The sequence below is a fragment of the Lates calcarifer genome, linkage group LG19 (assembly GCF_001640805.2).
Source record: "Lates calcarifer isolate ASB-BC8 linkage group LG19, TLL_Latcal_v3, whole genome shotgun sequence".
Taxonomy (NCBI): Eukaryota; Metazoa; Chordata; class Actinopteri; family Centropomidae; genus Lates; species Lates calcarifer.
Genome location: NC_066851.1, coordinates 16,205,998 through 16,233,642, shown reverse-complemented (window position 1 = coordinate 16,233,642; position 27,645 = coordinate 16,205,998). Strand labels below are relative to the sequence as shown.

The 27,645-nt window shown below is 41.1% G+C and overlaps 2 protein-coding genes across 2 annotated transcripts in view; both read left to right on the top strand.

The window, feature by feature from the left end:
* myo10l1 (myosin X, like 1) overlaps positions 1-20,342 on the top strand; it is a 47,927-nt gene extending 27,585 nt beyond the window's left edge. Inside the window, 43 exon segments of the mRNA XM_051078256.1 lie at positions 490-677; positions 1,645-1,779; positions 2,412-2,536; positions 2,674-2,687; positions 2,820-2,904; positions 3,198-3,304; positions 3,903-4,032; positions 4,125-4,243; positions 4,370-4,516; positions 4,619-4,719; positions 5,407-5,473; positions 5,866-5,958; positions 6,072-6,140; positions 6,245-6,327; positions 6,783-6,885; positions 6,987-7,067; positions 7,188-7,312; positions 7,420-7,537; positions 7,665-7,771; positions 7,885-8,167; positions 8,297-8,519; positions 8,554-9,176; positions 9,363-9,486; positions 9,574-9,712; positions 10,561-10,665; positions 10,786-10,881; positions 10,984-11,077; positions 11,227-11,282; positions 11,858-11,948; positions 11,950-12,001; positions 12,170-12,364; positions 12,558-12,715; positions 12,807-12,927; positions 13,260-13,345; positions 13,347-13,409; positions 13,614-13,762; positions 13,855-14,062; positions 14,509-14,645; positions 14,779-14,902; positions 15,066-15,419; positions 15,506-15,682; positions 15,782-15,973; positions 16,766-20,342. Coding sequence (XP_050934213.1) covers positions 490-677; positions 1,645-1,779; positions 2,412-2,536; positions 2,674-2,687; positions 2,820-2,904; positions 3,198-3,304; positions 3,903-4,032; positions 4,125-4,243; positions 4,370-4,516; positions 4,619-4,719; positions 5,407-5,473; positions 5,866-5,958; positions 6,072-6,140; positions 6,245-6,327; positions 6,783-6,885; positions 6,987-7,067; positions 7,188-7,312; positions 7,420-7,537; positions 7,665-7,771; positions 7,885-8,167; positions 8,297-8,519; positions 8,554-9,176; positions 9,363-9,486; positions 9,574-9,712; positions 10,561-10,665; positions 10,786-10,881; positions 10,984-11,077; positions 11,227-11,282; positions 11,858-11,948; positions 11,950-12,001; positions 12,170-12,364; positions 12,558-12,715; positions 12,807-12,927; positions 13,260-13,345; positions 13,347-13,409; positions 13,614-13,762; positions 13,855-14,062; positions 14,509-14,645; positions 14,779-14,902; positions 15,066-15,419; positions 15,506-15,682; positions 15,782-15,973; positions 16,766-16,870 — 5,952 coding nt within the window. The 3' untranslated portion in view covers positions 16,871-20,342.
* Positions 20,343-21,024: 682 nt separating this feature from the next.
* On the top strand, positions 21,025-27,010 carry pttg1ipa (PTTG1 interacting protein a). Its single transcript, XM_018663768.2, has 7 exons — positions 21,025-21,281; positions 22,221-22,273; positions 22,579-22,687; positions 23,593-23,695; positions 24,683-24,748; positions 25,785-25,831; positions 26,282-27,010. The coding sequence occupies exons 1-7, from the start codon at positions 21,194-21,196 to the stop codon at positions 26,317-26,319; spliced, it is 504 nt and encodes a 167-aa protein (XP_018519284.1). The 5' UTR covers positions 21,025-21,193; the 3' UTR covers positions 26,320-27,010.
* The last annotated feature ends 635 nt before the right edge of the window (positions 27,011-27,645 follow it).

Sequence of the window (27,645 nt, the reverse complement as noted above, 5' to 3'; positions counted from 1 at the left end):
TGTGTCAGTGCGTTCATGAATTCATGTGTATATGTGTCCTTTGTATGTGTGCTGTACACAAAATGCACAGACAGGGTAATATGACACAATGGAGAGGATGCTGATTTTGCTGTTACAGCACAAGTAGTTCAAAATGGAAATCTGGCCTCCCTCCTCCATTGTCTTACTCATTTGACCTCAGCTTTCTAATAAAAATCTGGTGGTCTGTCACTCGTCATTCCTACTGCCACCCTGCTGTTTTCCCTTATCCTCCAATCCAGATTATATATCAACACAAGACTGCTTTAATATTTGACATATATGTGCTGTGTGTGTTCCTGCTTGTGTGTCAGTGTGTGAGTCTGTCTGTGTGTTTGAAACAGAGAAAAAATGGAAGAAACTGACAGCAAAAGAAAAAGAAAGGAGCAAGTAGACAAAAAGAAAAGATGCTAAAGGCTCAAAAATGATCCAAAGATAGAATCTTAAATGTCACATCTCGACTGTTTTCAGACTAATATCGGCAGCATCCTGGCAGCCGTCAACCCCTACAAGCAGATCTCGGGTCTGTATGACCTAGAGAGGGTGGACCTTTATTCCAAGCACCATCTAGGAGAGCTCCCGCCGCACATCTTTGCTGTGGCCAACGAATGCTACCGCTGCATCTGGAAACGTCACGACAGCCAGTGTGTCCTCATCAGGTGAGTTTACATGAGCTCTGGTGATTAATTGGTTCAGTTCAATGATGCCTCATGAACAGAAAAGTTAGTTTGTCCATCCATTTTCTATACAGTAAGTGGTTATATTGTTCAGGCTCTCAGGGGAGTGCAGCCTATCCCAGCATGCACTGGACGAGAGGGTAGTTCCCTTTTTGGAAATTGTTGCTATTCTTACTGACCTACTTACCCGGAGTTACATGTGCATTTTTAACATCCCTGCATGCAGAGTGTATATTTAAAAGAAATGTTCAACATTATGGAACATATGCTTATTTACTTCCTTGCTGCATTTAGATGAGAAGATAGATAACTCTCTCATTTCTGTGTATTTAATGTGAAGCTACAGCCAGGAGACAAGTAGTCGTTGTGTTTATCACATCATGAACGTCAAACCACTATGGTTTATAATATGTTAATGTTTTCACCTTTTCACCTGTGCAGAGACAGGCAGACAGTAACAGCTATTACACTTAATGAACAGTCAAGGTTGTTGCTGTATTTCAGACATATTGGTTTCAGTGGTTTCTTGGGGAGAGAGACTGAGCAACGATCAAGTTTGAATAATCAATTCTGAATATTGAATTTTGTCAGCTGAGGAAGAATTGTGTCCCTTAATAGTGAATATTAATGAACAACACTTTTCCGCTAATAAAAGCAAGCTCACCAGATGAAGTCAGTTAACTGCTGTTTCGCTAACTGGCTTGATCTGGTTGTGGGGTCAGACATGTCATTATGCTTTCAATTACACTCAGTCTGTCTCACTTGGTATGCTGATTGAGATTGAGACTGGGAGCTAATGCAATATCTCTGAAGGTGTCAAACCTCAATATCAATTAAACAACCGCGCCACTTTGAGATATGGGAATGTCAGAAAAGGTCAAAGTGTATTTAATTAAAACGGTTTGTGTTGGTGTGTGTGTGTGTGTGTGTGTGTGTGTGCATGCTCCAGTGGTGAATCAGGTGCAGGGAAGACGGAGAGCACTAAACTGTTGCTGCAGTTCCTGTCGGTGATGAGCCAGAAATCAGCCGGGACTCCTCAATCAGAGAAAACCACACGAGTGGAGCAGGCCATCGTGCAGAGCAGGTACACACTCGTGAAGTGAAGGAGACGCACTTAAACTTTCCTCCACTGTTACTGCAAGAAAGAGTGTTTTGGGACAAGTTCAGGTCAAATCTTGAGTCTTATGTAAGTATTTTAAATTCATTAGGTTATTAAATAATTTGAAAGATGCCCTGGATAAGTTTCAGGTGACATTTGAGACCATGTCACAAGTCAAAGAAGTATTCATATCTCTTGTTTTGTTTAATAAACATAAACCCAAAGTTATTCAGTTTACCCAAAGTTATTTAGTCATATAAAACAGAGAAAAGCAGCAAAACACCACAATAGAGAGGCTGGGACCTGAGAATGTGCTCCTGACCAAAATACTGTGGGAGAGCTAAAGAAGCTGTATTTGTATTGAGTAATTTGGGATGTGTATAATTATATTAATATGAAGCAGAGCATTTCTGGAAAAGACCATACTTTGTTAGTCAAGTTTTCCTGAATAAATAACGATCAGTAAAACAGTGTTGCTTTTGGGAAAATGTAACTAATGAAGGAAAAAATCCTCTGCAGCACATGGTTGGTGTACTACAGTGTATTCTAAATATCACGAAAGTATAAATGCAGACTCAACAAAATACACTGACCTTGAGTTTTTGTGTTCCTCGCAGTCCGATCATGGAGGCGTTCGGTAACGCAAAGACTGTTTACAACAACAATTCCAGTCGCTTTGGGAAATTCATCCAGCTCCACTTCTCTGAGAGCGGCAACATCCAGGGAGGCTGTGTCATCGACTGTATCCTTATTTTTACACAACATAAGTTTATTTACATCAGATGTATCAGTACTTTCTCATATACATATGCTGCATAATATGTGGAGTCAATTAAAGCTCAGGTTTGACTGTTGTTTCCTTGACTCTCCACCTTTCAGATTTACTGGAAAAGGTAACTATGTCTGAAGCTGCAGCCTGGTCGTGTCAAGTTTAAACTTATTACCACTGACTTGTCTTGCCTGTCTTGCATTGTGAATCATAATGAAATGTTAATAGAGGCTTTGCTGCATTGATTTTGCTGTAGAACCGCGTGGTACGACAAAACCCCGGAGAACGAAACTACCACATCTTCTACGCTCTGCTGGCGGGAGCTAACAAAGAGCATAAAAGTAAGAAAAGCTGTGTGAGCAATTTCAAATATCAACATTATCCTTTAAAACCGGAACCCTGTGTATCTTTGACTTTACATGACTACACAAGTTTTGCAGGATTTACAAACTTAAGTGATAAAAAACAGAGATAAAACTGAACTGTAGGAAATGCACTTGAACTCAGGTCAACAATAGATAACATTTTAATCAACTAAAGTGTGCTTGTTCATGTCTAAATATAAAGGGCAGTTAAGTATCTAAAGGTGCATCTCTCCCACTATCACACTGACATTGTACATTTCCTCCATCAGGCCTCTACTTCCTCGAGGACCCCGCAGAATCTTTCCACTACCTCAGCCAATCAGGATGTCTGAAGGACAAGAGCCTGAATGACAAAGAACTGTTTAACAGCGTTATGGTTAGTTTGTCTCCATTACACTGCTTGGTTTTGACTGGAGTATTAAAAAGAAGTGTCAGAGACACAGTTGCTCTGAAAGTTGAAGTGATCTCAAGCTGAAATCAATCCATATTACTTACTTAGTACATGAACAGATTCCCATTAAATTTAGAGAACAGGGGGCATACTGGAGGGTAAAAACTGTTTACACTGTTACCTGTATTTGGGATCAATGATATCAGAAAATTAAGGTGTTAATGAGGCTTGACTTCTGATTATAAAGGGATGTGTGAAGGGTCCAAGAGTAATTTTAACATAAAATACAAATGTAGGGAATTACCTTGTGTCTTCTTTGGAGCTCTTACTGTAAAAAGTTTGCAATATTTGGTATTACACTTTGAGTTTTATAGTAAATCATGAATGGGGTTTAAAAGCTGAAATGTCTGTGATTTGGTGCACTGATGTAGAATCTGTGATATGTTGTCTTAATCCTCCCTGTCAGTAAGACATTAAGGTAAAGACTGAAGCAAAGAACTGAAAAAAAAAAACTTGTTTATAGTACAAGCACTGCATCACCTCGCAGCGCCTAATCTCTTTCCTCACTCTTTTCTCTGCGTAGGAGGCGCTGAAGGTGTTGGAGTTCACAGAGGAGGAGATCAGAGACATGTTCAAGCTGCTGTCAGGAGTCTTACAGCTGGGGAACATCGAGTTCATGACTGCAGGAGGAGCTCAGATCACCACGAAGCAAGGTCAGTGAACGTGTCACGTAAAGTGAGTAGGAAAATTAAAATAGAGATAGATGAATTATAGAAGTCTAACACGTGTTTGTCCGTGCTTCCAGTGGTCAGTAATGCCAGTGAGCTGCTGGGCCTGGATGCCTTCCAGCTGTCTGAAGTCCTGACTCAGCGATCCATAATACTCAGAGGAGAGGAAATCTGTTCCCCACTCACTATAGAGCAGGTATATACAGGAGACATATATATATATACGCACATTTATTCTCCTTGTATAAATCGATGTCCTCCTCTTCCTGACACTCACACATTCATCCTGACAATCCCTTGGGTTTCCCCTTCTTCATCACAGGCTGTGGATTCCCGGGACTCTGTTGCCATGGCGTTATATTCCCAGTGTTTCTCCTGGATCATCCTCAAGATCAATCAGAAAATCAAAGGGAAGGAAAACTTTAAATCCATCGGCATCCTTGACATCTTCGGCTTTGAGAACTTTGAGGTCAGATCTCAGGAAAATTGAATTTCACTCATCAGTGTAGACTTACACATGCAGACCAGATGCAGACGTGTTTATTTGAGATGCGTTTCATCTTTCTTCCAGGTGAATCGGTTTGAGCAGTTTAACATCAACTATGCCAACGAAAAACTTCAGGAGTACTTCAATAAGCACATCTTTTCCCTGGAGCAGCTAGAGTACAACAGGTACATTTCTATGTACATCTCCACAAATCTGCACAAGCAAAGACTTGAACACAGAACAACATAGAAAATACAAGTATAAAGTACCACCAAAGATAACAAAGAAAAATGGGACGAAAAGGTTCAAATAATTTTTTTTATAATTTTCTTCCCACAATGCATCTCTGTCAGCACATGTGTAGAATGTGGGTCCAGGTCATTTTCAGGCCACATAGCGTTCCTGTGCATAGAAATAGTCAATTAAGGTAATTTAGCGAGTTAGTCAATCTTTATTTAATCACTTTCACTCAATGAAATGAAGATCAGAGACTCTTGAGAACAAATTCAGTATAAATTATGCAGAAATTTTACCAACTCTGATGATTTAGCAAAAATTGGTTTGATAATATAATAGTGTATTTTGAGTGTTTTGTATGCCAGGGCCAATTTGGTTCAGGAGTTGGGTGTTGGGAGTCACTGTGCAACCATATAATTTTTCAAAGACATATTCAGGTTGTGTTTGTCGCCTGTCAGTGTCAGCTTCAGCTGTACTTTGTGTTTAGAGAAAGTAGGCAATTTTTTTTTATGCTAACAGGCAGTGATACATGTGCTGCACTTGAATCCATTTTCCCATAGGGATAATAAAGTGAATCGTATCGTACCGTATCATGCTGTATCGTATGCATGACTGTTTGGTTTTACTCTCCACAGGGAGGGTGTTCAGTGGGATGCCATAGACTGGATGGACAATGCAGAGTGTCTTGATCTTATAGAGAAGGTAAGAAACTGCTGTTACACAACTTGTGAAATGAACAATGTTTAGAGTTGTGTTAAAGAGAGTTAGAGTAATGTTTTATCCCAGATCTTCCAAATATCTTCTGGGCACATGGCCAGAGACGTTGAAATGCTGGTCCCTGGTGCAGTCATAATCTCTTTAACATAACAATGTTGCAGTGCCAAACTTAACAGACTTTTGTCAATCAGAGCTGGATTGAAGTGGGTTAAAATAAAAGCTACTTCCCTGTCAGTTAAGAGCTTGGTTGGACGCGTGCCCCAGTTGCTTTCTGGAAACTGATCTAATAATATTGGACTGATGTCTTACAAATTGGTGCAGATTTCATAAAGCTGATGCAATAACACAATGCTTTTTTCCTCCCCTCTCTCTCTTAGAAACTGGGCTTGTTGGCACTGGTGAATGAAGAGAGTCGATTCCCCAAAGGAACAGACTTCACTCTGCTCGAGAAGTTGCACAGCAGACACTCTGTGCGTTATTTACACATTTGTTCTCGCACTTCATGCATAATTCACAAAAATGTTGAGCTGCTGCACTTTTGTTAAACATTGCATTATATCTTTTTTTGCTCTTTCTGCTGCAGACAAATCCATATTATGTCAAGCCCAGACTTGCTGATCATCAGTTTGGTATCAAACATTATGCAGGGGAGGTGAGTTATACATAACTTAGCCACCTCCTCATGTCAACACACTGTATTTGTTATTGTGTGAAATCTGGGAAATTTACAGCACAATGAACCCGTGTTTCTGTCAGGTCTTGTACGATGTTAGAGGAATCCTGGAGAAGAACAGAGACACCTTCAGAGATGACATCCTAAACATGCTCAAGGACAGCAGGTAGGACATGTAATAAGTCAGAGATTGTATTGAGTAATGGGTTCGTTTTAGTCATTTAAAGAGGAATGGCTTTGAAAGGTAAATATATCTTAATTTTATTCAGGTTTGTAAACTGCAACTTGATTGGTTGGCAGAGGCATATAGTTGAGTATAATCAAATGAATAACGAAGGTCTTGACGAAGTGTAAAAGAACCAAACAGGTGTTAGGACCATATTATCCCTCAAACTCAACTAAAATCTCACCAAGAAATGTCATGTTTTCACCTGCTGTCCACATAATGTGATTTCTACAAAGTGTAGAGATACACAGTTATTACTTGTTTGAAAATGTCCAAAAAAATCAAGCTGTAGTTGATTTCTGTTCTGATTTTGAACAGTGGAACACTGATCATTTCCACTGGGATAATTTATCTTATATAGGTGTATAATCTGTGATGTTTCTGTTGTTTCACAGACTGGACTTCATCTACGACTTGTTTGAGAAAGTTGGCAGCAGGAACAACGAGGAGAAGATGGGAACAGCCAGACGCAAACCTACTGTGAGCTCCCAGTTCAGGGTGAGTGATGAGTGCAGTTTACATGCAGTGATACTAAAAGATGTGTAGAAGGGCTTCTAAGGTTCTAACAATCCCTCTCTTCTTTTCTTCTCTCTCCTCAGGACTCCCTTCATGCTCTCATGGCCACTCTGAGCGTATCCAACCCTTTCTTCATTCGCTGCATTAAACCCAACATGGAAAAGGTCAGCCTGATTCCCGTCTCAGACCAGTTCTCAAACTAACAGCAACACTGATCTCAGAGGGTATATCATCTCATAAGGTATCTGTTTAATCTTAAACTTCTTTTTTAATTTTACTTGCAGAATCCAAATGTGTTTGACCCAGAGGTCGTCTTGAACCAGCTGAGGTATTCTGGGATGCTGGAGACTGTGAAGATCCGTCGTGCTGGCTTCCCTGTCCGCAGAACTTTCAAAGACTTTTTCTCTCGGTAAATATCTGAATTTTTGTCTTTGAATTTATTCCCTTTTGACAAACTGCATATCTCTCTTTATATGTCTCTCATACACCCTGTTTCCTGTCTTCTCTGCCTGCCAGGTATAAGATCATTATGAAAGAAAAAGCACCAGCAGCTGGTGATGAGAAAAAGAGGAGTACAGACCTTCTAACGAAATATGACAAGACCAAGAAAGAGTGGCAGTTGGGCAAGACCAAGGTAATGTTTAGGAGCTTTTGCCAACACCTCTTCCTGAGTCCAAGAAATAATTAACAACAGACATCATAGAAGTTTTTGAACAGCACCTGTAACAGCTCATGATTTCCTGTTTACTTTTGCTCTGTAGGTATTCTTGAAAGAGTCTCTGGAGCAGCGTTTAGAGAAAGACAGGGATGAAGTCCGACGCCAAGCTGCCATGATAATCAGAGCTCACCTCCTCACTTTCTCTGCCAAGTAAGACCCTTCCAGTAGAAACTAAAATTTTAGGCATTTAAGACACTGCCATCAGGTGTGTGTTCTAGTTCTTATTCAATGAGCCTTATGCATATTCCTGCTTTTGTCCGCAGGAAGCACTTTAAGCGCGTACGTGCCAGCGTTGTCACCCTCCAGAAACACCTTCGAAGGCACATCCAACACAGGCAGTTCGTGAAGCAACGCAAGGCGGCTCTGGTGCTGCAGAAGCACAGGCGAGGTCAGGTGGCGCGCACTCATGTTCGAAAGCTCAGAGAGGAGAAGAAGAAGAGGGAGGAAGAGCAGAGGAAGAAAGAGGAGGAAGAGAAGAAGGTGCTTGGTGAAGGGGTGCAGCAGGGAGCAAATGAAGGGGAAGAGAAGAAAGCGAAATCGTCAGAGGCAAGTGTTTTTTATTTTTTCCATAGTCTCACCAGCGATATTGCAGCTCATTCTGCTTTCTTTTGAGTCAAGCAAATGCAATATTTGATGCCTAATATGTCCCTTTACTTCCTCTCTTCTCACCTCCAGGAGGAGGCCCGGCAGATGGAGGAGATCCTGCAGCTGGAGCGAGAGATCGAGCGCTTGCAGAAGAAGAGGGAGGACGAGGTGTCACAGCTGTGCGAGTCCTCCAAACAGGAGCTGCAGCTGCGCCGGGACGCCGAGCTCAAACGGATGAAGAAGGAGGCATCTCGCAAGGCCACGGAGCTCATTGACCTCCTGAACTTCGGAGGCTGTGGATCCTTCACTGGGAGCAGTTGGAGCTAAGCCTGCTGCCGAGGCCAAAGCTCCGAAAAGGGCGAGTGCAGCCAGAGGTGCATCCAAAGAGGAGGAGGTGGATGAGGGCTTCCATGCTGAGGAGGAGTGCATCCCTCTCCCTGACTTTCCTCCGCCCGCTGAGACAGATGCTCCCATAGATCAGGACATATTTGCTCACCTCCCTCCTCCCCCACCTGCCTTTGCAGAGGGGACAGTGCCGCCTGGACCACCTCCTCCTCCTCCTCTACCTGCAGATGGTGTACCTGGCGCTGGAATCCCTCCCCCTCCTCCCCTCCCTCCACCCGGAGATGGCTCTGCTGCCCCGCCACCGCCTCCTCCACCACCTCCACCACCTCCACCTCTTCCTCTGGGAGAGGAGGAGAAGAACCCAGGAGTCACCAAGGCAGAGCCAGAGAGGAAGGTGAGCATGGTGGAGAGCCTGGTGGACGGAGAGGAGCCCATCTACAGCATGCCAGCCGACACCGAGTCGGACTACGACCAGGAGGAGGAGGAGGGGTCCGTCACCGCCGGCGACGACAGCTCCGTGTCCGGGAGCAACCGCGGCAGTGCCGCCGTGGCGGACGAGGAACACCCGAGGAAGTCGACCTGCACCAACGCCAGCATTGAGTCCTACAGAGGCAGCTCTGACTCTGTGAGGACACACACTCACACGCATCCTCACACGCGTGCACGCAGATATGTATGAACAGCTCTGCAGAGAAAACTTCTGTTTTTGAAATTTGACTCAGTATTGTGATAAACTGCAAATGTAACACTGATTTTTCACTTTTTATTACATAAAACAGTCATTAATTCATGTTATTTTGTGCTCTTCTAGTATGCAGACAGTGATGATGAGCATGATGGGATGATGGACACTGATGAAGAAGTGACAAACGGCAGAGTGACTTTGCTTAATGGAAACGGGCCACCATATTTCCATGGCTACCTCTACATGAAGGGTGAGTATGTATTATCTAGTTGGCTGTCTTACTATTAAGTTACCACCTTTTAGATTTTACCTTCAATTTACTCCTCTGCTCCCACAGCTGGGTTGATGATCCCCTGGAGGAGGCGTTGGTGTGTGTTGAAAGATGAAACTTTCATGTGGTTCCGGTCCAAACAAGAGTCTCTGAAGTCTGGCTGGCTCTACAAGAAAGGAGGAGGGCTCTCCACTCTCTCACGGAGGTTGTTGTAGTTATTACTGAGTGAAGTCTGCATGCTAATTGAATGAAACTACATCTCTGCTGCAAGTTCAGTCCAGTAAAATGTGGTGGAAATTTCAGTTGAATGATTATGTTTCCTACAAACCTTCAAAATCCTTTAAAAAACGATACAAGAGGTCAGAGCTGCTTTTCTTATTAACTCTTTAAAAGTTCTTAGTTTGACAGTTTTCATGTTAGAGCAGTTACATGCTGCATGAAACAGTTTAACTAGTGGCTGCATGTTAGCTTGACTGTTGCAAAGACATAGATTTACTATATCTGAATGACCAGGTTACCGTGTCTTGAGCTGTTTGACATAGTCCAGTGTTCTGTTGAAGTATTTGTCTAACGTGAAGCTTTAAACCCTCTGCAGACCTGGAAAACTACTCAAGCTGATGTACTGTGACTTTACTGATATTTTACTTAATGATCTACTTAAAACAGTAGATCTTTTGTCATTTAAAATGCAGCTAGAGTAAAAGTTAGTGCATTAGTTATTAGGAAACATCGTGTTGAATGTAATCTTTATGAGTTAAAAATACACCAAAGACAAAATTCAGCATGGATGGTTTTTAAGTGGAAAAAAGGAAAACTACAAGTACCTTATGAAATGTTTTTTAATTGCATTGCATTGCATTGAATTCTTATACCACCCTGGGATACATGTTTTGTATGCAGTGGTATTCGATTTAAAGAACCAAATTCACTTTGCAAATAGAAACTGAGTCCAATATGTGCATGTATAAATTACAGTCAAGTCAAATAAACCTTTCTAATGTGGAGACTTTGTTTTCTTGGCCGTTATTTTCATTGTGTCTTACTTTGCCTCAGAAACTGGAAGATGCGCTGGTTTGTACTGAGGGACAGCAAACTGATGTACTACGAGAACGACAGCGAGGAGAAGCTGAAGGGAACCATCGACATCCGGGCAGCCAAGTAAGATTCAAAGAAACCCCTGGACAAAGAACACACACATGATCATATTCACTACTTTGTTTTCCAGACAACAGCTTCATTTGGATCCTGTTTTGTGTGTGTGTGTGTGTGTGTGTGCAGGGAGATCATGGATAATCACGAAAAGGAGAACGCTCTGAACATTGTGACAGATGAAAGGACCTATCAGGTGTTTGCTGAGTCACCAGAGGACGCAAGGTGCGGTCACGACTTAGGTCACTGTGTAGAAAACGTTACTATTTATATCTGAGTAAATTGATTTATTATGATTTGTGACAACACCTCTGTCTCTCTGTGCAGTGGATGGTTTAATGTCCTCAGTAAGGTGCGTGTGTGCACTCCTGAGCAGCTGCTGGAGATGTCCCATGAGCAGGCCAACCCAAAGAACGCCGTGGTCAGTCTCTAAAAACATGATGCCAATAACTTTTTATTGATCTAAAGCAACTATAAAGAACAATATAGACAGAATTGCAGAAAGTTACAGTTACTGCTGAAACGTCACTGTAGATTAATAATGGATGTTTTTAATCATTGTCCTTCCAGGGAACTCTTGATGTGGGGCTGATTGACTCTGTTTGTGCATCAGACAACCCTGATCGGTAAGTCAGATTGATCATTACAAAGAAGGGAAATGTTGATTAATTTAGCAGCTCTGGGGCCATTTTGTTCTAAACTCAGTGAATTATATTTTGTTGGGAAAAGGGAGACACATAAAACCAACTGTTTGTGGTAAATGTCTCTTTCCTAATAAAGTTTATAATCAGTCAAACACAAAAAGATTGAGGCAAAACGAAAAGGAAAAGGGCCAGTGAATGTTTTCTAAATCAGAAATAAATAAAACCAAAAGTGGACATAAAAACCTCATTACCTGAATTCACTTGAGAAAACACAACAGAAACAGCACATCTGCACCCAGTGTACCACAAAAAGAAAATTCCTACAGTGGCCACAAATAATACTAGTTTCTGTGAGTTTATACCAAAATTACAGCTTGTATTTCAAAATAAAACGTTTTTAGGTAACACTTTACAATAAGTTCCATAAAATCCTGAGTGGTTACTAAAGAAGGAGCGAGGACTGAACACAGACCACCCTCATAATTGATGAATCACTTATAGTAGCTCGCTAAATAACTCTGAGTTATTTATTTAAAAGTGTCACTTGACCTTTGCAGGCCCAACTCTTTTGTCATCATCACCGCCAACCGTGTGATCCACTGCAACAGTGACACACCAGAAGAGATGCATCACTGGATCAGTCTGCTGCCAGAAACCTAAAGGAGACGCCAGGATCGACGGGCAGGAGTTCCTCGTCAGAGGTGAGAACTGATTTTTATAAGCTTTTAAATACACTTCTCTGTAATTATGTAATTATTGACTGAATTATTACCTAACCCTGCTGACACTGTCATAATTAATCACATTCTTCATGTCTCTCCATCTCTTTTCCTCCACTCTCCGTCTCTCCTCTCATCATCATCTTCCAGGTTGGCTCCAAAAGGAGATGAAGACAAACGCAAAGAGCACCTCCCTGAAGCTGAAGAAGCGCTGGTTTGTTCTGACCCACAACTCCCTGGATTACTATAAGAGCGCAGAGCGAAACTCCTCTAAGATGGGAACTCTGGTACTGAACTCCCTCTGCTCTGTCATTCAGCCGGATGAACGCGTGCACCGGGAGACAGGTGAGGATGACGGGGAAATGAAGGGAAAAGACAGAAAGGGCAAGTTTAATCAGGGATTAGATGTAGGAGGTGAGAGACTACATGTCAGTATATACCTGAAAAAAATATAAAAGCCAATTCTCCTTCCCTTAGTGGAAGTATTTTTTATTTCATTCTTAAGTGTTAAATGCTGACTGGAGTCCTCTTTTTACAGGTTACTGGAACATCATTGTGTATGGGAGGAAGCACTCCTACCGCCTCTACACCAAGATGCTGAATGAGGCCATGAGGTGGACGGCTGCTATACAGGGAGTCATAGACAGCAAGACCCCCATAGAAACTCCAACCTTGCAGCTTATCAGAGACATCAAGGTAAAACGCTCGGACACAGCAAGAGGATCCTTAAGATGAATCATCAGGAATGTGTTTATAAGTTGAATTTAATCTGCTTGTGTCCTCTCAGGAGAACAGTGTGAACCCAGACATAGTGGAGCAGATGTACAGGAGAAACCCCATCCTCAGATACACTCAGCATCCTCTGCACTCCCCTCTACTGCCGCTCCCTTATGGAGAGGTCACCAGTCGTATGTATAACTCTGCAACTTTACAACTCTGCAACACACATCCTCAAAACAACTCATTCCTCTTCTTCGCGTCTTGTCTTAAAACTACCTGTGTTTACAGAGTTCAGTATTTACTTTTCAGCCAATTAATAATTTCGCTCCAGGAACACGTATATTGAAAAGATGAAATACTTTTCCAAAGCCTTGCAGAGCTCCTGAAATAGATCTAGATTGTATTGATATGTTACTCTAAACCTCTCATGTTGTCAATGACTAAGATCATGTTTCTCCTTTATAATAAGCATTCCTTTGTCTTTGTTCCCCTTTTCCACTCTTCATTTTCCTCTGCACAGTACATCGGCAGCAGGGTTACGCCAGCCTGCAGGATGAGGCGGTGCGAGTGTTTAATTCACTGCAGGAGATGGAGACTCTGGCAGACACAGGTGCCCATCATTCAGGGCATCCTGCAGACCTGCCAGGACCTGCGCCCTCTCAGGGATGAGGTACTTCATTTGTCAAGGAAAACTGAAGTTGCTTTCTCCTCTAATCTCAGAAGAGAACGTGCATAGTATGAGCTTTATGAATATATGTTATAATAAGTTGTTACGAGTTTTATTCAACATAGAAAAAGCTGAATAAAGGAGATTCCAACATTCTTACATGATAAAAACACTCTCTCAACTCTCCTCCATATGTCTGTTTTTCAGGTGTACTGTCAGGTGATCAAGCAGACCAATCACGTGCCTCAGCCTAACAGCCCAGCCAATCGGGCACACTGGCACCTGCTCACCTGCATGAGCTGCACCTTCCTGCCCAGTCGAGCCATCCTCAGATACCTCCGCTTCCACCTCAAGAGGTCAGTGTGTGTGTTTGCAATATAAATGTGCTCCTTTGGTATTCGAGGAATAAAAAGGTTTAATTAAAGTGTGTGTGTGTGATCTGATTCAGGGTGCGTGAGCGCTATCCCGGCACAGAGATTGAACGTTACGCTGCGTTCATCGGGGAATCCCTAAAGAAGACCAAGACTCGTGAGTTTGTTCCCTCTCAGGAGGAGATCGCCGCCCTGCTGGTGAGACAGGAGATGAGCACCACCGTTTACTGCCACGGAGGAGGCTCCTGCAAGATCTCCATCAATTCGCACACCACAGCTGGAGAGGTGCTCATGAAAAAACACACACATACATTGACATGTCATCTTCGCCAACCTGGAAACACATTTCATGGCACACCTGATAGATAATAATATCATCTGTGTTAATACAGAGTTGCTACGTTTTCCACTCATCAGTCATACATTCATTTATTCTGAATGGAACCACCGTCACTAGCATCACGTCCTAATTTGAAGGTCCTTTTTTACTTTTTCGTTCCCCTTTTATTGTGGCAGATTATATTACAAGGAAAGTGTGTTAATGAGGTCAAGAGAGGTCGTATCAAATTGTATCAAAGTTGCAAAGTAGAGAGAGGTAGGAGAAAAAGGAAATGATGTGTAAAAGTGAAAAAAAAAAAACCCATCTGCAAATGATTATTTTTATCTCAGTGTAAGACCCAGGTCAGGATCGACAGTTAAAACTAATCTGTGTTTTCATTTTGCTGCTTCAGGTTGTGGAGAAACTGATCAGAGGCCTTGCCATGGAGGACAGCAAGAACCTGTTCTCTCTGTTTGAACATAATGCCTTCACAGACAGAGCTTTGGAGAGCAGAGTGATCGTGGCGGATGTTCTGGCCAAGTTTGAAAGGTATCTCATTCATCATATAGTGTAAATGATGTAGAGATGGTTCTAACTGGCCAGTTTTGCTGTTAATGGTTGTTTTGGTTTATGTTTATGTGCCTGGGGATTCCACCTGAGTCTACCTGTATGTGTTTTTCAGACTGGCAGGAAGTGAAGAAGAGGAAGAGGAAGGAGAATGGAAACTCTACTTCAAACTCTACTGCTTCTTGGATGTGGAGAGCATGCCCAAAGAGGGAGTGGAGTTTGCTTTCATGTTTGAACAGGTGAGATTTCCTCCACAGAACAGAACAGAACAGCAAAGCAGCACTAAAGGTTAAGTTATATAGAAAAGTGTATAATATTACTCCATGTTTCTTTTTTATTGGGAAAAACAATGTCATTAAATTAAATTCATGTAAAATGTGCTGCGCTCTTTTTCTCTCTCAGGCTCATGAGTCTCTGATAAGTGGCCACTTCCCAGCATCAGAGGAGACTTTGCAGCACCTGGCCGCTTTACGTCTCCAGTATCTACATGGCGATGGAGCAGGTCGGGCCGGGTGGAGTCTGGGAAGCGTTTATCCAATTGGACGTCTGCGCAATCGCATCCTCCACTCCACCAAGCCGGGCGTCGGGGCTGCGGGTGGAGCCGGAGTGGGTGGAGTAGGAGGAGCGGGAGATGGGAAGGGCTTGGTGGGAGGACAGGGAGGCATCGGCCCCGGGGCAGAGAAACGAAAGACCCCGAGCTTCCTGGACGGTACCCTGAGGAGGAGTTTCAAGACTGGCTCACTCAAGAAGCAGAAGGTTTAAACACATTTGCCACAAATCCTGGACACTCCACAAATCGTACAGAGTGTTCTTCATTGACTGTCTGACCTGTGTTGTTTCAGGTGGAGGAGGAGCAGATGTTGGAGATGTGGGTGAAGGAGGAGACGTCTGCCACAAGGACCAGCGTGCTGGAGAAGTGGACCCGGCTGCAAGGGATGCCCCAGCACCAGGCCATGCTTAAATATATGAGCATCATTAAGGAGTGGCCTGGATATGGATCCACTCTGTTTGACGTGGAGGTGAGAGAATGAGTAGAGGGATGGTGCTATAAAATTATAAATGTTTTCTTTCAAAATCTGACAAGTTACCTTATCTTTTACCCTCTCCTCTCTCTGCAGTGTAAAGAGGGCGGTTTCCCTCATGACCTGTGGCTAAGCGTGAGCGCTGACAACGTGTCCGTGTACAAACGAGGTGAACCCAAACCTCTGGAGACCTTCCAGTATGAACACATCACCTTCTTTGGGGCTTCACAGCCCTGCACCTACAAGATCATCGTGGATGAGAGGGAGATGTTCTTTGAGACTCCATTGGTAAGAACTGTTTATGGGTTACAACAGCTATTTTAATTGCTTGATCTAGAAAACACTGGCAACCAGTAAAAAATGGCAATTTTCGAAATATCTCCATATTAGTATTTCCATTTTAACTTAACTATGACTTTATTATCAAAATATTTGCTCTATAATTTACTGTTGTTCAAGCAATTGATTAATTTAATCACTTAAGTTTTGAATCATTTTATGCCTCTATGCTGGTGACAGGTGTAATCAGAGGCATTATGTTTTCAGGTTGTCCCTCCGTCCCATTCTTCTGAATGTGATATATCAGGAACGCCTTCAGGGAATTTCTTCAAATTGACACAAACATTCACTTGCACTTAGATTTTGGTGGTTAAAGGTCAAATGGTTGGGGTCACTGTGACCTCACAAAACGCTAAATTTTTTGGTCATAACTCAGGAAATTATACATTTATTGCGACAAACTTTAACACAAATGTCTAATAGTGTAAAATGATGAAGTGGTGACATTTGAATCCACAAGGTCAAAGGTCAATTTCACAGTGATATCATGATGTTCTGAAAAAATACTTTTCGTCCATTATTCAATGCCAAAACTTGGCAACAGAAGTTTAAAATTACACCTGATTGAATTTGAAAAGTTTAAGGATCACCAAAGTCAGTAGGATTTGTCCTCTGGGGACCATGCATAGTAAATTTTCTTGTTAATAATTCCAACAGTTGTTGAGATGTCTCAGCGTTTAATCACACAGTAAATCAGACATGAATCAGCACAAACTGAGTGATATTTTTTTTACTCTTTAGGTTGGAGAAATCACCAAGATCATGAGAGCCTACATTAACATGATGGTGAAGAAACGTTGCAGCATCATGTCAGTGACCAGCGTCGCCAGTTCCTGGGTAAGGTGATCGCCACCAACCAGTCAGAGTCCTCCGTTCGTCCAGTGGCAAACAGATGCCTTGGGCCCCCCCACCCCCAAACCACCCCCGGCATTGGTTGGTTGGTTGGTTTTGATGGAGGCAGTCTCACCAACCAGCTAATCCTCAAGGTCGAATCAAGAGCGGTGGATGAGCGTCGAAAGCAGAAATGGGGAGAAGTGGACACAGAAGCCAAACGCACACTCTACTGGCTCTGGGTTTCACTTGGGATAAGGGATCTATTTAAAAACAAGCATGACAAAGAAAACAACCTGTATTTTGGGACGGTCCTTTCAAATACATAATCCTCCCTCCCCCCAGCTGTAGTCCTGCATGTAGATGTTCAAGCACACTCCAAACTTCTCTCAGCTTTCCTCTCCGGACAAACGAAACTCAGCAATTTACAAGCACAACTCAGCCACCCAGTCTGTCCCAGGTGGCTCCCTCCCACCCTCCGTCCCTCCCTCCCTCCCCCAGTGCACTGCCAGACAGAAGAAAGCCACACTTTCTCAGTTAAATTTCTTTCTCACTCCTCCTCCAAGTTCAGAGTCTCTCTCTTTCTCTTCACGTGTCCTCACTCCTGTTGCATCTTTATTTGCTATTGGTATTTCGTTCTGATGCTGAATTCTTGTTCTTGCTTGCTTTCTCTCTGTTGTTCTCTCTACGTCTTTTATCTGTAACATCAGCTAGATTATATCTGTCTGTGACTGAGAAAAAGGACTCGGTGATGATGATTTCTTCTTCAGGGCTACTGAAGGGAAAATAAGCTCCCTGCCCAACACAGTGTTCACTCGCTCACTCGTCAGTGCCACCGTGTGGCCACAAGAAGAAACCGCAGCCAAAGGAAGTGGCTTTAAATATTTCTGTACAATATCAAATAGATATTCTTGAGAAGAAGGAGGAGAGGTTTCGCTTTGGAGGCTCTCTGGTCACGTTTAGCTTGACATAGAGAGTCTGTGCATGGTTAACAGCCTTGTGTGGCTCTATAAGAGAACAATATCAACCAGAATAGTATGAAACAAAACATTTCCCTATCTATGTCTACATATAGCACACACAGCATAAATCTACTGTATATTCACATACATGTAAACATAAACTGAACGAACATGTAACGTTTTGTACTGTATATCACACAATATAAGAGTTATTATTGAATTTTCAGTGGCCACTGCACTGTACAGTATATAGATGCCATATTAAATGCAATGTGACACCTCTTTGTGTAAAATACATGCAAGTGAATGGTGTTAATAATGACCACTGTATGTCTGAATATGATGCCAATCACTGGCTGTGCCATTAATGTGTCTCACAGAGAATTAGTAAAAACACAGACTATACTGAGACTGGCTGCTACTGTGGTCATGTTTTCAGTGTTTTAATGAATCTATCATTGTTGTTATCTGTGGGACTCACTCTAAAGCAACAGTCGGAGCCATAAAATACTGTATATCTGTGTCCGCTCATGCTATTCTCACTTTTTCTTTTACTGAGGAGATTGGCAACTTAAACGATAATGCATAAAAAGCTCCGGTTTGTCTGTGTTTCCGACCTGTTTATGATCATGTGACTTTTATTACTGATACTACTCTTATTACTGTATGCCCCCCTGCTATCTTAACCACCCTGAAGTGCTGTGTCTGGAATGCTGCTCTGTGTGTGTATGTGTGTGTGTGTGTGAGTGTATCAATGGTGTAGTCCAAACGGTCGGAAAAGAAAAGGGAAATGAGAAATTAGAAAAGAGAAGTAATTTTACTGAGTGTATTCCTTGGAAATAAGATGTATTTACATGACTAAGCTTTGCAAAGAATGGTGTCGTGATTGTGATTTAAAGGGAGAAGCATGGGATTTCAAGGGAGGGTTAGGGGTTATTTATCTCTTATTGTACTGTACGTATTGCTAAGGTGTGTTTGGGAGGATAATGTATTGAAAAAATACTAGATTTCACAGTCTCAGTGGAATAAGGTGCAGATAAGACACTGTGAGGAAATGGGCTTGGAAATGGTTTCATTGTGCGCTGGGAATGCTGAAAGTCATCACTGTTTTGTGTGTATGTTAATGTTGCTGGACTGGAAGTGGAGTCACTGCTCTGTCAACATCACCTGATAATGTGGCACTGGAGGTAGACAGAAGCGTCCCTCATGTGTAACACACCTAGAGGACCAAAACGCTATGTAAACAAAGTGTTTCCCCGCATCAAATATCCTGTGGGAATACTCAGATAACACGGAAAAACACAGTCAAATATCAAAACACGGTCCAATTTAATTGTCTAATTTGGTCGAGCCAAAGTCTCTAAAATAGTTTCTATATCAATAAGCGTTTTAATCTTTGCCCTGAAGACAATTATGGTTTGTTGCTTTTCACACCAGATATATAAGTGAAGTTTAACTTCTTTAGGTGTCTGTCTGGAGTGCCGCATACAGGGCCCTATCCAGGATTTTAGAAACACTGAGTCATGAGTCCAAGACCCTCAACCTCTAACTCAAATCCTCATGCACCAGAAAAACAGCACACTGTAATTTTTTAAATCTTAACTTCGATATTTCATACTTTGTTTAGCACTATACAGTCTATAGACTTTATTTCTGCATGTGGTCTACAAGCACTTTCCACTCTCTAAAAAATTTTTTAAAAAGCAATTCTAAATATATTTTTGGGCATTTTTTCCAAGAACAGATTTGTAGGTAGAGATATGTCAAGAAATGAGGATGACATCATGCAACACAGGTTCCCAGTTAGACAATGTGGTTCATGGTTGGCACCCTAATCCCTAGTCCACCAGGTCAACCAATGAATTCAATCCTGACTGGGAAATGCTGAATTATCTATTGTTTAGGATTTTTAATAGTAGAATTTAAACCTTTGATAAAATGCCCAGGACATGACCTCAGTGTTTTTAATTGTAGCTAAGGCCCTGACTACATACACACAAACCCACTGGGATCCTGCCTATAGAGTTAGAATAAGCAGAACTCACTCAGAGGTTCCAGTTTGAACTTTTGGTTATTTTAGTTTTCAGCTAAAACGCGTGTAAAGGAGAAAGTAAAGTTTATAAGCCATAATCATTGAGGAACCTGGAGCTGCCTGTTCTAGTTATTCTACATCTATGGTTCTGTCTGTCACTGATATTACACTGAGTAGGAAGAAGTTGCCCTGTAGTTGCTGGAAATGTGATCAGCGTGTTTGCTAAAAAAGAACGGTAAACTGAAGTTAGATTGCAAAGTGTCTGATCACAAATCTGTCTTCAACGGCAACTTCATCACAAAGGGTCCTGTTATCAGCCGCAGGCGGCCAGAGTGGGGCCCGTTCTTATGTTATGCTTATTATCATCATTACATAGTAAAACGTTGTGCTTGTTCAAAAAAAGAGAAAGAGAGAGATATGTGTGTTGTTCTTTTTTATTTGTAACTGGCTTTACAAAATTATGCTTTAATAAATTATTGGAAATTGTCCTTTATTCAATGTTTTGTGCGTGAGTTTTTTTTGCCACACACAGGCCTATAAGCAGTACTTTACTTGAGTGCTGTACTTAATCAATTTTGAGGTACTTGTACTGAGGTACGCTTCCATTTTAAGCTGCTGTATACTTCCAGTCTATTCCTCTACATTTCAGGTGGAAATATTGTACATTTTCTCCACATTTATTTGACAGCTTCCTCACAGGTTAAAGGAATTTCTGCAGTAGTGGAGATGAGAAGATCAGTTCCCCTCCCATTCATGTCTGTTAAATATATCATCTTTATTGTATTTACGCCAGTTTTTACTCAGATTAACCACACGTGATATAATGTACAGAGGTAAGAATGACCCAAAATGCTGAAACACTCAACAAAGTATTAATATTTTTATTTTTAAAAGTTATTCTCCAGAACTGTTTATACATGATATATGATATAAATACGCCACAGAAGCTTTTTTTCTTCTAAACGTATGCTTTTACTTTTAAATTTTAAGTACAATTTGCTGCTAATCCTTCAAGTAACATTTGGAGTGCAGGACTTTAATTCATGTATATTACTTAAGTACAGCGCCTGAGAACTCCTTCCACCACTGCTCCAAAGAAAACATGCATACAGACGCAAACGCACGCCTTCCCTTCCTTCTGTCTTTGGTGCGTAATGCGTGTGCGTCAGAATTTTGCGTTTTGTTCCTTCTCGGCAAGTTCGCTCCTCCAGTTTCAGCCGTCGGCCCCGTGCAGTTCACACACTTCCTCCTTCTGCTGCTCGCGTGTTTCTCAAATCTTCTCAGACTCAGACGTGAAATATTGGAAATAACATCCGGAATAGTAATCTGCGTCTAAGTGGTTGGATGATGGATTTGCGGATTTTACTCCCTGCTCTCCTGCTCGTCGTCGGTTTGGCGACGGTTTTCGGCCAGTCTTCCGCACCTGCCCAAGGTAGGAGTGGAAATCAGTGACTGGTGACTGAGGAATTAAAATATTTTCTAACATTCATGTAATCACTTTTAGATGAATGATTACTTTTATTATGTCCTAGGTAAAGAAGAAAACAAAACTCTTCATATGATTTATTGAGACATTTTTTCTTTAAAAAAAACAAAAAAACAAAAACACCTAGGACAAAAAAACATTGTTTTAGCTCTCTTGTGTCTATACAGTTTCTGTTGATTTATGGGAACAGAATAGGATATAAAACAATGACAAAAAACTTTATTTGAGTTGTGTTGGTCCTGAATTATTCCTTCCATTGTTTGAGATCACATATCATAGAACAATGAGGAAAACCTTGGATGACAGCCATGTTTCAGCTATTGAAGCTAAACTTAAAGGTGAGACAAACAGTGATTTTAGTGATATCACTGTTTGTTAGTTTCATGTTTTCTGTACTGTTGAAACCTGTTAGTGGGAACAATGAGTCTCTTTTCAGTTCTCTTTCAACTCCCCTCAGGACCTTAAACCAGCAGAAGCGGCTACAAACAAACCCGACCACACAAGAATGAAACCTTGTTTGTTTACACCTCCATTTTACAGATACATGGATACACAGAGACAAACCCAGCTGTTGTCCTGTGTAGTCTGCTGATAATAATGTGACTGGTCTGAGGCCCGTGTGTTTGCTGTGCTCTGTCTCCATGGAAAATGTCCCAGGAGGATTAGCAGTGGTTACTTAAAACCACAGCAAGCACAAACCTGCGGGCCGCGTTTTAACCTGCCCCTTGTAGGGTTTTCTGCTAATCTCTCTTTTATCACAGTCACTTGTACTTTTCCTTGTGAGGCAAAATGTGTGTATACATCATGTCGACTGTGTGCACACCCCTTTTGTAGATTATTTTGAGTGTCTTAAGTAAACTAACCGACTTTCTTGTTGTCCTGCAGTGTGTGAGGCAAAGAATGGGACAAGCTGTGAGGAATGTCTGAAAAATGTGACAGTAAGTCCTGAGAGAAAACCCTTTGTTTCTGCTGGGATGACTTCATTGTGGGTTGAGATTGTGTGTTAGTGTGCGCATGATGGAAAAAGAAGTGTCTCAGGTGGAGGAACTATAATCAGTGGCTCCTCCTTCACTTTCAACACTTGTTAGACTGGTTTGAGGAGTAACTGATCTGTCATCCACCCCCACCCTTCTCCTCCATTTTCTGCTTTTTGTGTATCCTGCAGTTTCCCCAAATATCTCAGGATTCATTGTCTGTTCAGATAATAAAGGAATCACTGTGTGTTTTTATTGTATTTTCACAGTGCTTGTGGTGCATCACAACCAAGTCATGTGTAACATATCCAGTGAGGACCATCCTTCCACCACATTCACTCTGCCCACTGAATGATGCACGCTGGGGTCTCTGCTGGAGTAAGATGTTACTTATATTTCATTTTATTTATTTGCACATGAGGAAAGTAGTTATTATAACAAATATGATACACATTTGCATGCATACAAGCACACTTTAATCTACATCTTATACCTACTTAATTTAAAGTAAACAAATGCATGTGCAGGATCTAAAGGAAGCTGAAAGACCTTTCTTAAAAACTCTAGACAAGATAATAACATTACATAAAATAACTATCACTCCCCTTCTGCAACTCCAATGAGCTCTTTAGTTAACATTTTTATTTTTCATTTTAGGCATTCAGGTGAGATATTTCTACTGCAAATGAAGGAAAAACTGAATTATTATCAATAGTTTTCCTTTTATTCTGCTAAATGTTACAGGTTTCTCAGCTACATTCCTCTGATGTAGGGCTGCCAGTGGCAGTTATTTTCATTATCAATCAATTAGTCAATCTATCAAGCAACAGTGAAATAAAACATCCATCACAGTCTCCCAGAATAAAATGAAGATATTTTGAAAGTTAATTTAAAAATAACCAAGGCTAGTTTAATGAAGTTAAACTGTCAAGGCTTAAATTAAATAAAAGGACAAACAAAATGTTTATTCTTTGCCAGTCTAGCCATCTAATGGGCTTTAGATGTATTTATTTTCTCTGTGTATACCCTCGTCAAAACACACAGCTCCTTTAAACACTCATGAGAAACTATTAAATCAGATTACCTCTAAATCTGTGGCTGTGCAGAATTCCAGGACAGAAATAAGACAAACACATCAGCTCTTACTGCATCCAAGTAGGGATGTGCTTTCAAAATAAGAGCTAAAAAAGGACAACATAAGCGACATGTTATTATTATTGTGAAGGTAGAATCTGTGACTGTGGACTACCTGCATAACTCTGTGTTTCCGTCTCTGTCTGTAGTGAACTTCCAGACACTGATAATCACCTTGGCAGTGGTTGGAGGTGTTCTCATCATCGCCTTCCTGGTCTGTTTGTTCTGCTGCTGCAAGTGTGAGAACTTTGGGTGAGTGAGAGCTGTGGTTAAACCTTATCCTTAACTGAACAGGAACACAGTGATCAAACACTGCCAACCACAGCAACATATGATCCTGTGGAAAATAGATGCTTAATAATGTGACCAGTAGTTGTGCTTGAGGGGTGAAGACACATCCCAGTTACATGGGAAGAAAGAAATGCAAACTCCCTTTTTTTCTATTATAGATTAAGCTCATCTTTTCAGGTCACAATTTCCTCCCAAGTTGTTTTTCCGCATAGAGAACTGTCACCTGTCTGTTACTGTGTGTAATTTTCTAACTTCCTTTCATTATATCTGAGGCATGAACAGAACAATACAGTCTTTCTGCTCCTACAGTCATTTTGGTCTTCTGAGATATGAGTCTGCAGTGGGTGTTCTTCTCTGTTTTCTAACTGAGGAAACTACAAGAACCATATGATTAAATAGAAAATTACTTAATCAAAATAGGCAGCCCACAGCCACTTTGGTTGGTTAAATAGGGACAATGGTATCCTCTGGGTGGTTTGTATTTTGAAAGTAGCTGTTCTGGCAAAGGGACAACTCTGTCTGCAGCTTATCAGTGACCCTGGGCTCAGGTCTGCAGTTACATGTAGGCTTCATGTTACTGATAGTTATAGATATTTAGGTTTTAGATGAAAATGGGTATAGTTACATATTAGGTTAGAAATGGTTAAGGCCAGCCTAAGAGGTCAATCATGTGGCTTTCTTCATATTTGTCCTTGTGTTCTCTGTCTGGTGCTAAACCCATTACAAGGTGATGTGAGGCCATTATCATGAATGTGTGTTATGTTGGTAAATTTCAGGTCTAATCGCGTGCAGATAATAAAGCCAATTACTCAACATTTCTATTGGCTTTAGAGTGGTTACCTTAAGGTGTCTGTGCTTAAACACACACACATGCAAAACACGTGCTGTGTGAATTTCCCATAACGTAATTAACCGTAATCTAACTTTTGTCTTGTGTTCGTGTATCAGATCCCAAAGGTTTGAGGCCAAGATGCAGAGACAAGCTAATAAGACAAAAACCAAGCAGGAAGAAAGGTAAGGAGAATTGTTGTGTGCATGTGACACGGCTGCGTTCCTGGTTTGTTCTTTTGTGGGTGTATTTAATATATCTATATCTATAGTTTACCACTACCTTTTCAGTGCTAAAGTATGTGTTTCAAAGACAGTGTCCATTTCCATACGTAACCTCAAATACACAACGTGGACCTAGATTTGAATCTGAACTAGCCTCGCAGACCTCTGAATCACTGCTGATGTCCCCAGTTTTTTCAGGAATTCAGCTACCAAATTAGGGAAGGGGAACAAATACCAATTCAGTCCTCTTATCAGGCAAAATCTGCTTTATTCACCGACAGTGTGACCATGCGCTGTTGAGCAAAACTAACAGCAAAGCAGTGCAGTCTGACCCTGCGCCCTTGTCACCACCTTGTCCCAGCTAACGCTTTTTGAAAGCACTGCGCTGTTTGTCCACGCCAGACACACTTCACAGGAACGTGTTCTTCCCACAGAGCTTTCTCTCTCGCGAACAGAAAACTCAGGACTTCCCTCATCTGTGCTGTTTTGCCCTGATATGTATTTCCCACTAGACTCACTGACAATATTGCTGTGTGAAAATTGGTTTGCCCGATGATAGCAGTGCCTCTTCTGTGTAAATCAAGTTCAGGTGAAGTTAAGATGACACCTTGATTCATCAGTGCCCTTACATGCGCATGTAAAGAGGACCTGTTTATACACACTCATACAATACCTAATGATAATAAATGTAGATTTATGTTTATGCACATCTTATGTGCATTTTACCTTCACCCTACATGCTTACAGGACAGCCTTGTAATAGTCAACAGTGTAGTCTGCAGTGCACTTGATGTACCAGCTATCCCCGCTGCATTGTTGGTCATGATCCATATCAGTTTCCTTCATAGCAAAGCAATGCCAGTGAGGGAAAAAAGCACATGTCATACTGTCATCAGCCCAGACTGGTTTTTAAGCCTCATGACTTCTGGGAGTGTTTTAGAAAAAATATCATTAACCATCAGTGCACGGCTCATTATAGAATCTTTTGTCATTACAGGAGGGCAGAGATGAAACAGAGGCATGACGAAATCAGGAAGAAATATGGTGAGTTTAATTCCTCTCTCTCACACATGTGCATATACTGTGCTAACATAGTGCACATACTTGTTTTTGTGTTCCTTTGGGAAAAAAAGGCTAAATGTGAGACTGCTGAATTTTGATGGGATAATTAATTTAAAACTACATAATTAGATTGAGCGTTACAATATTTTTTCTTTACAATTGGCAGAGATTATTAAAGGAATAATTTGAGAATCTGATAAGAGGTTTTGTACAGATTTTAATACAAAGAATGAAGAGAGAACATGTTAATCAGAGAATTGTAGAGGTGCTGTTAGGCAGTTTTTGTTACCCTCAGATAGAAACAGGCCAGCAGTTTCCAGTCTTTATGCTAAGTTAAACCTATTGGCTCCTGGCTGTAGCTTCATGTTTAACTGACAAACATGAGAATCATTCATTTTCTAATTTTACTCTCTCTGTTTTATGTTGCTCTAGGTCTAAGTGGGCAAAACCCATACTCCAGGTTTGCATGAACAAGTATCAGTGAACCAACATTTTGCACCATGAACCTCGTGTTTCTCCCTGAGCTCTGATGACTCACACCACAGACAGCAACAGACTGTGTTGTGGTTGTGAGTGAAGATATGATCTGAGAATTAATGTAAACTATAATTAAGAAAATGTCAGAAAAGTGGGAGTAGTTTTGTATAGACAGCCTCTAGTGTCAATCAGCCAATGAACAGGAATGTTAGGTTCTCTGTAATGATCCAAAAGGCTGTAACCAAAGGCTAGAATAGACCCATGAAGCAGCAGTGTTCTTCAAGGCTATAGTAGTCTATCATGTGGCCCTTATAGCATCAGTCTACTTATACTATTTATTAGGTTGAGTTTAGTTGTACAGTATGGAAAGAACCATGTTTGGTAGCTGAACAATTCTTTCCTTTTGCCTGAGAAAATCTGTAAATGTCTCTTTTTTGTTGCTCTGAGTTGCTGCTGAGTTTAGAGATATTCTTAAAAATTGTAGCCTATTTTTGTATTTGGTGTAATTTTTCTCATTTTCCTGTTTCAAAACGATTCATTCCTATTCTGAGCTGGACATGTTGAAGGCTGTTTTCATTGTGTTATAGCTGTATGTTCCTCTCATAGGAATGTCTTCTTTTTTTTAACATATTAGGTTCAGGAAATATGTTGATTCTGTGATGTCAAAATGAAATCTTCATCGCTGCACTTGATAAAAGAAATCGTAACTGTTGAATGTGTGCGAATCTACGTTGATTGAGGCCTGTGATTACCTGTATGTCCTGTAAAGACACACAGGCCTAATAAAAGACTTTGGACTGATAATTCATTCTGCCAATGACCCTGGACTTTTGTTGTGTTTGTGTTTCTTTCATTAAAATTAAGCTTTGGCCTTTATATTTTGCGTCTTTTGTGCCTTGGGTGTTATCTGAGATCTTTGATGAAAAGATTAAAGAATGTCAATATTACACCGATTAGTAATAACTAAATTATTTTTTATATATATCATAAAATGCCTTCGATACGATTACAGATGAATGCTAGTCAGCCTGAACAAATTTCTTCAGATTTTACTTTTATTTCACTTTGTAATATTTACACCCTCTAACATCAAATTTACCCTCTATGTTCATGTCCTTTACGTGCTCTCAGTAAATACATAGACAGAATAGTTAGTAACTTATAGTATTTAAAATACAGGCAAAACCATACTGAATTTACTGGCTGCACTATATGAATAAAATAGTCTTGCCTTCAAAGGCAGATAATCTTAGATTGCACTTTAAAGTGGCTGCAGGCTTGCAACTCTTGTTGCATTCTTCACGTGTCCTAATTTTTCA

What these genes read in the sequence shown, in the direction of transcription:
- pttg1ipa (XM_018663768.2), top strand. Translation starts at nt 21,194, where the DNA reads ATGATGGATTTGCGGATTTTACTCCCTGCTCTCCTGCTCGTCGTCGGT. An exon ending in AATGTCTGAAAAATGTGACA is followed by an intron (nt 22,274 to 22,578) that starts GTAAGTCCTGAG and finishes GTATTTTCACAG; the next exon opens with TGCTTGTGGTGCATCACAAC. An exon ending in TGCAAGTGTGAGAACTTTGG is followed by an intron (nt 23,696 to 24,682) that starts GTGAGTGAGAGC and finishes TTCGTGTATCAG; the next exon opens with ATCCCAAAGGTTTGAGGCCA.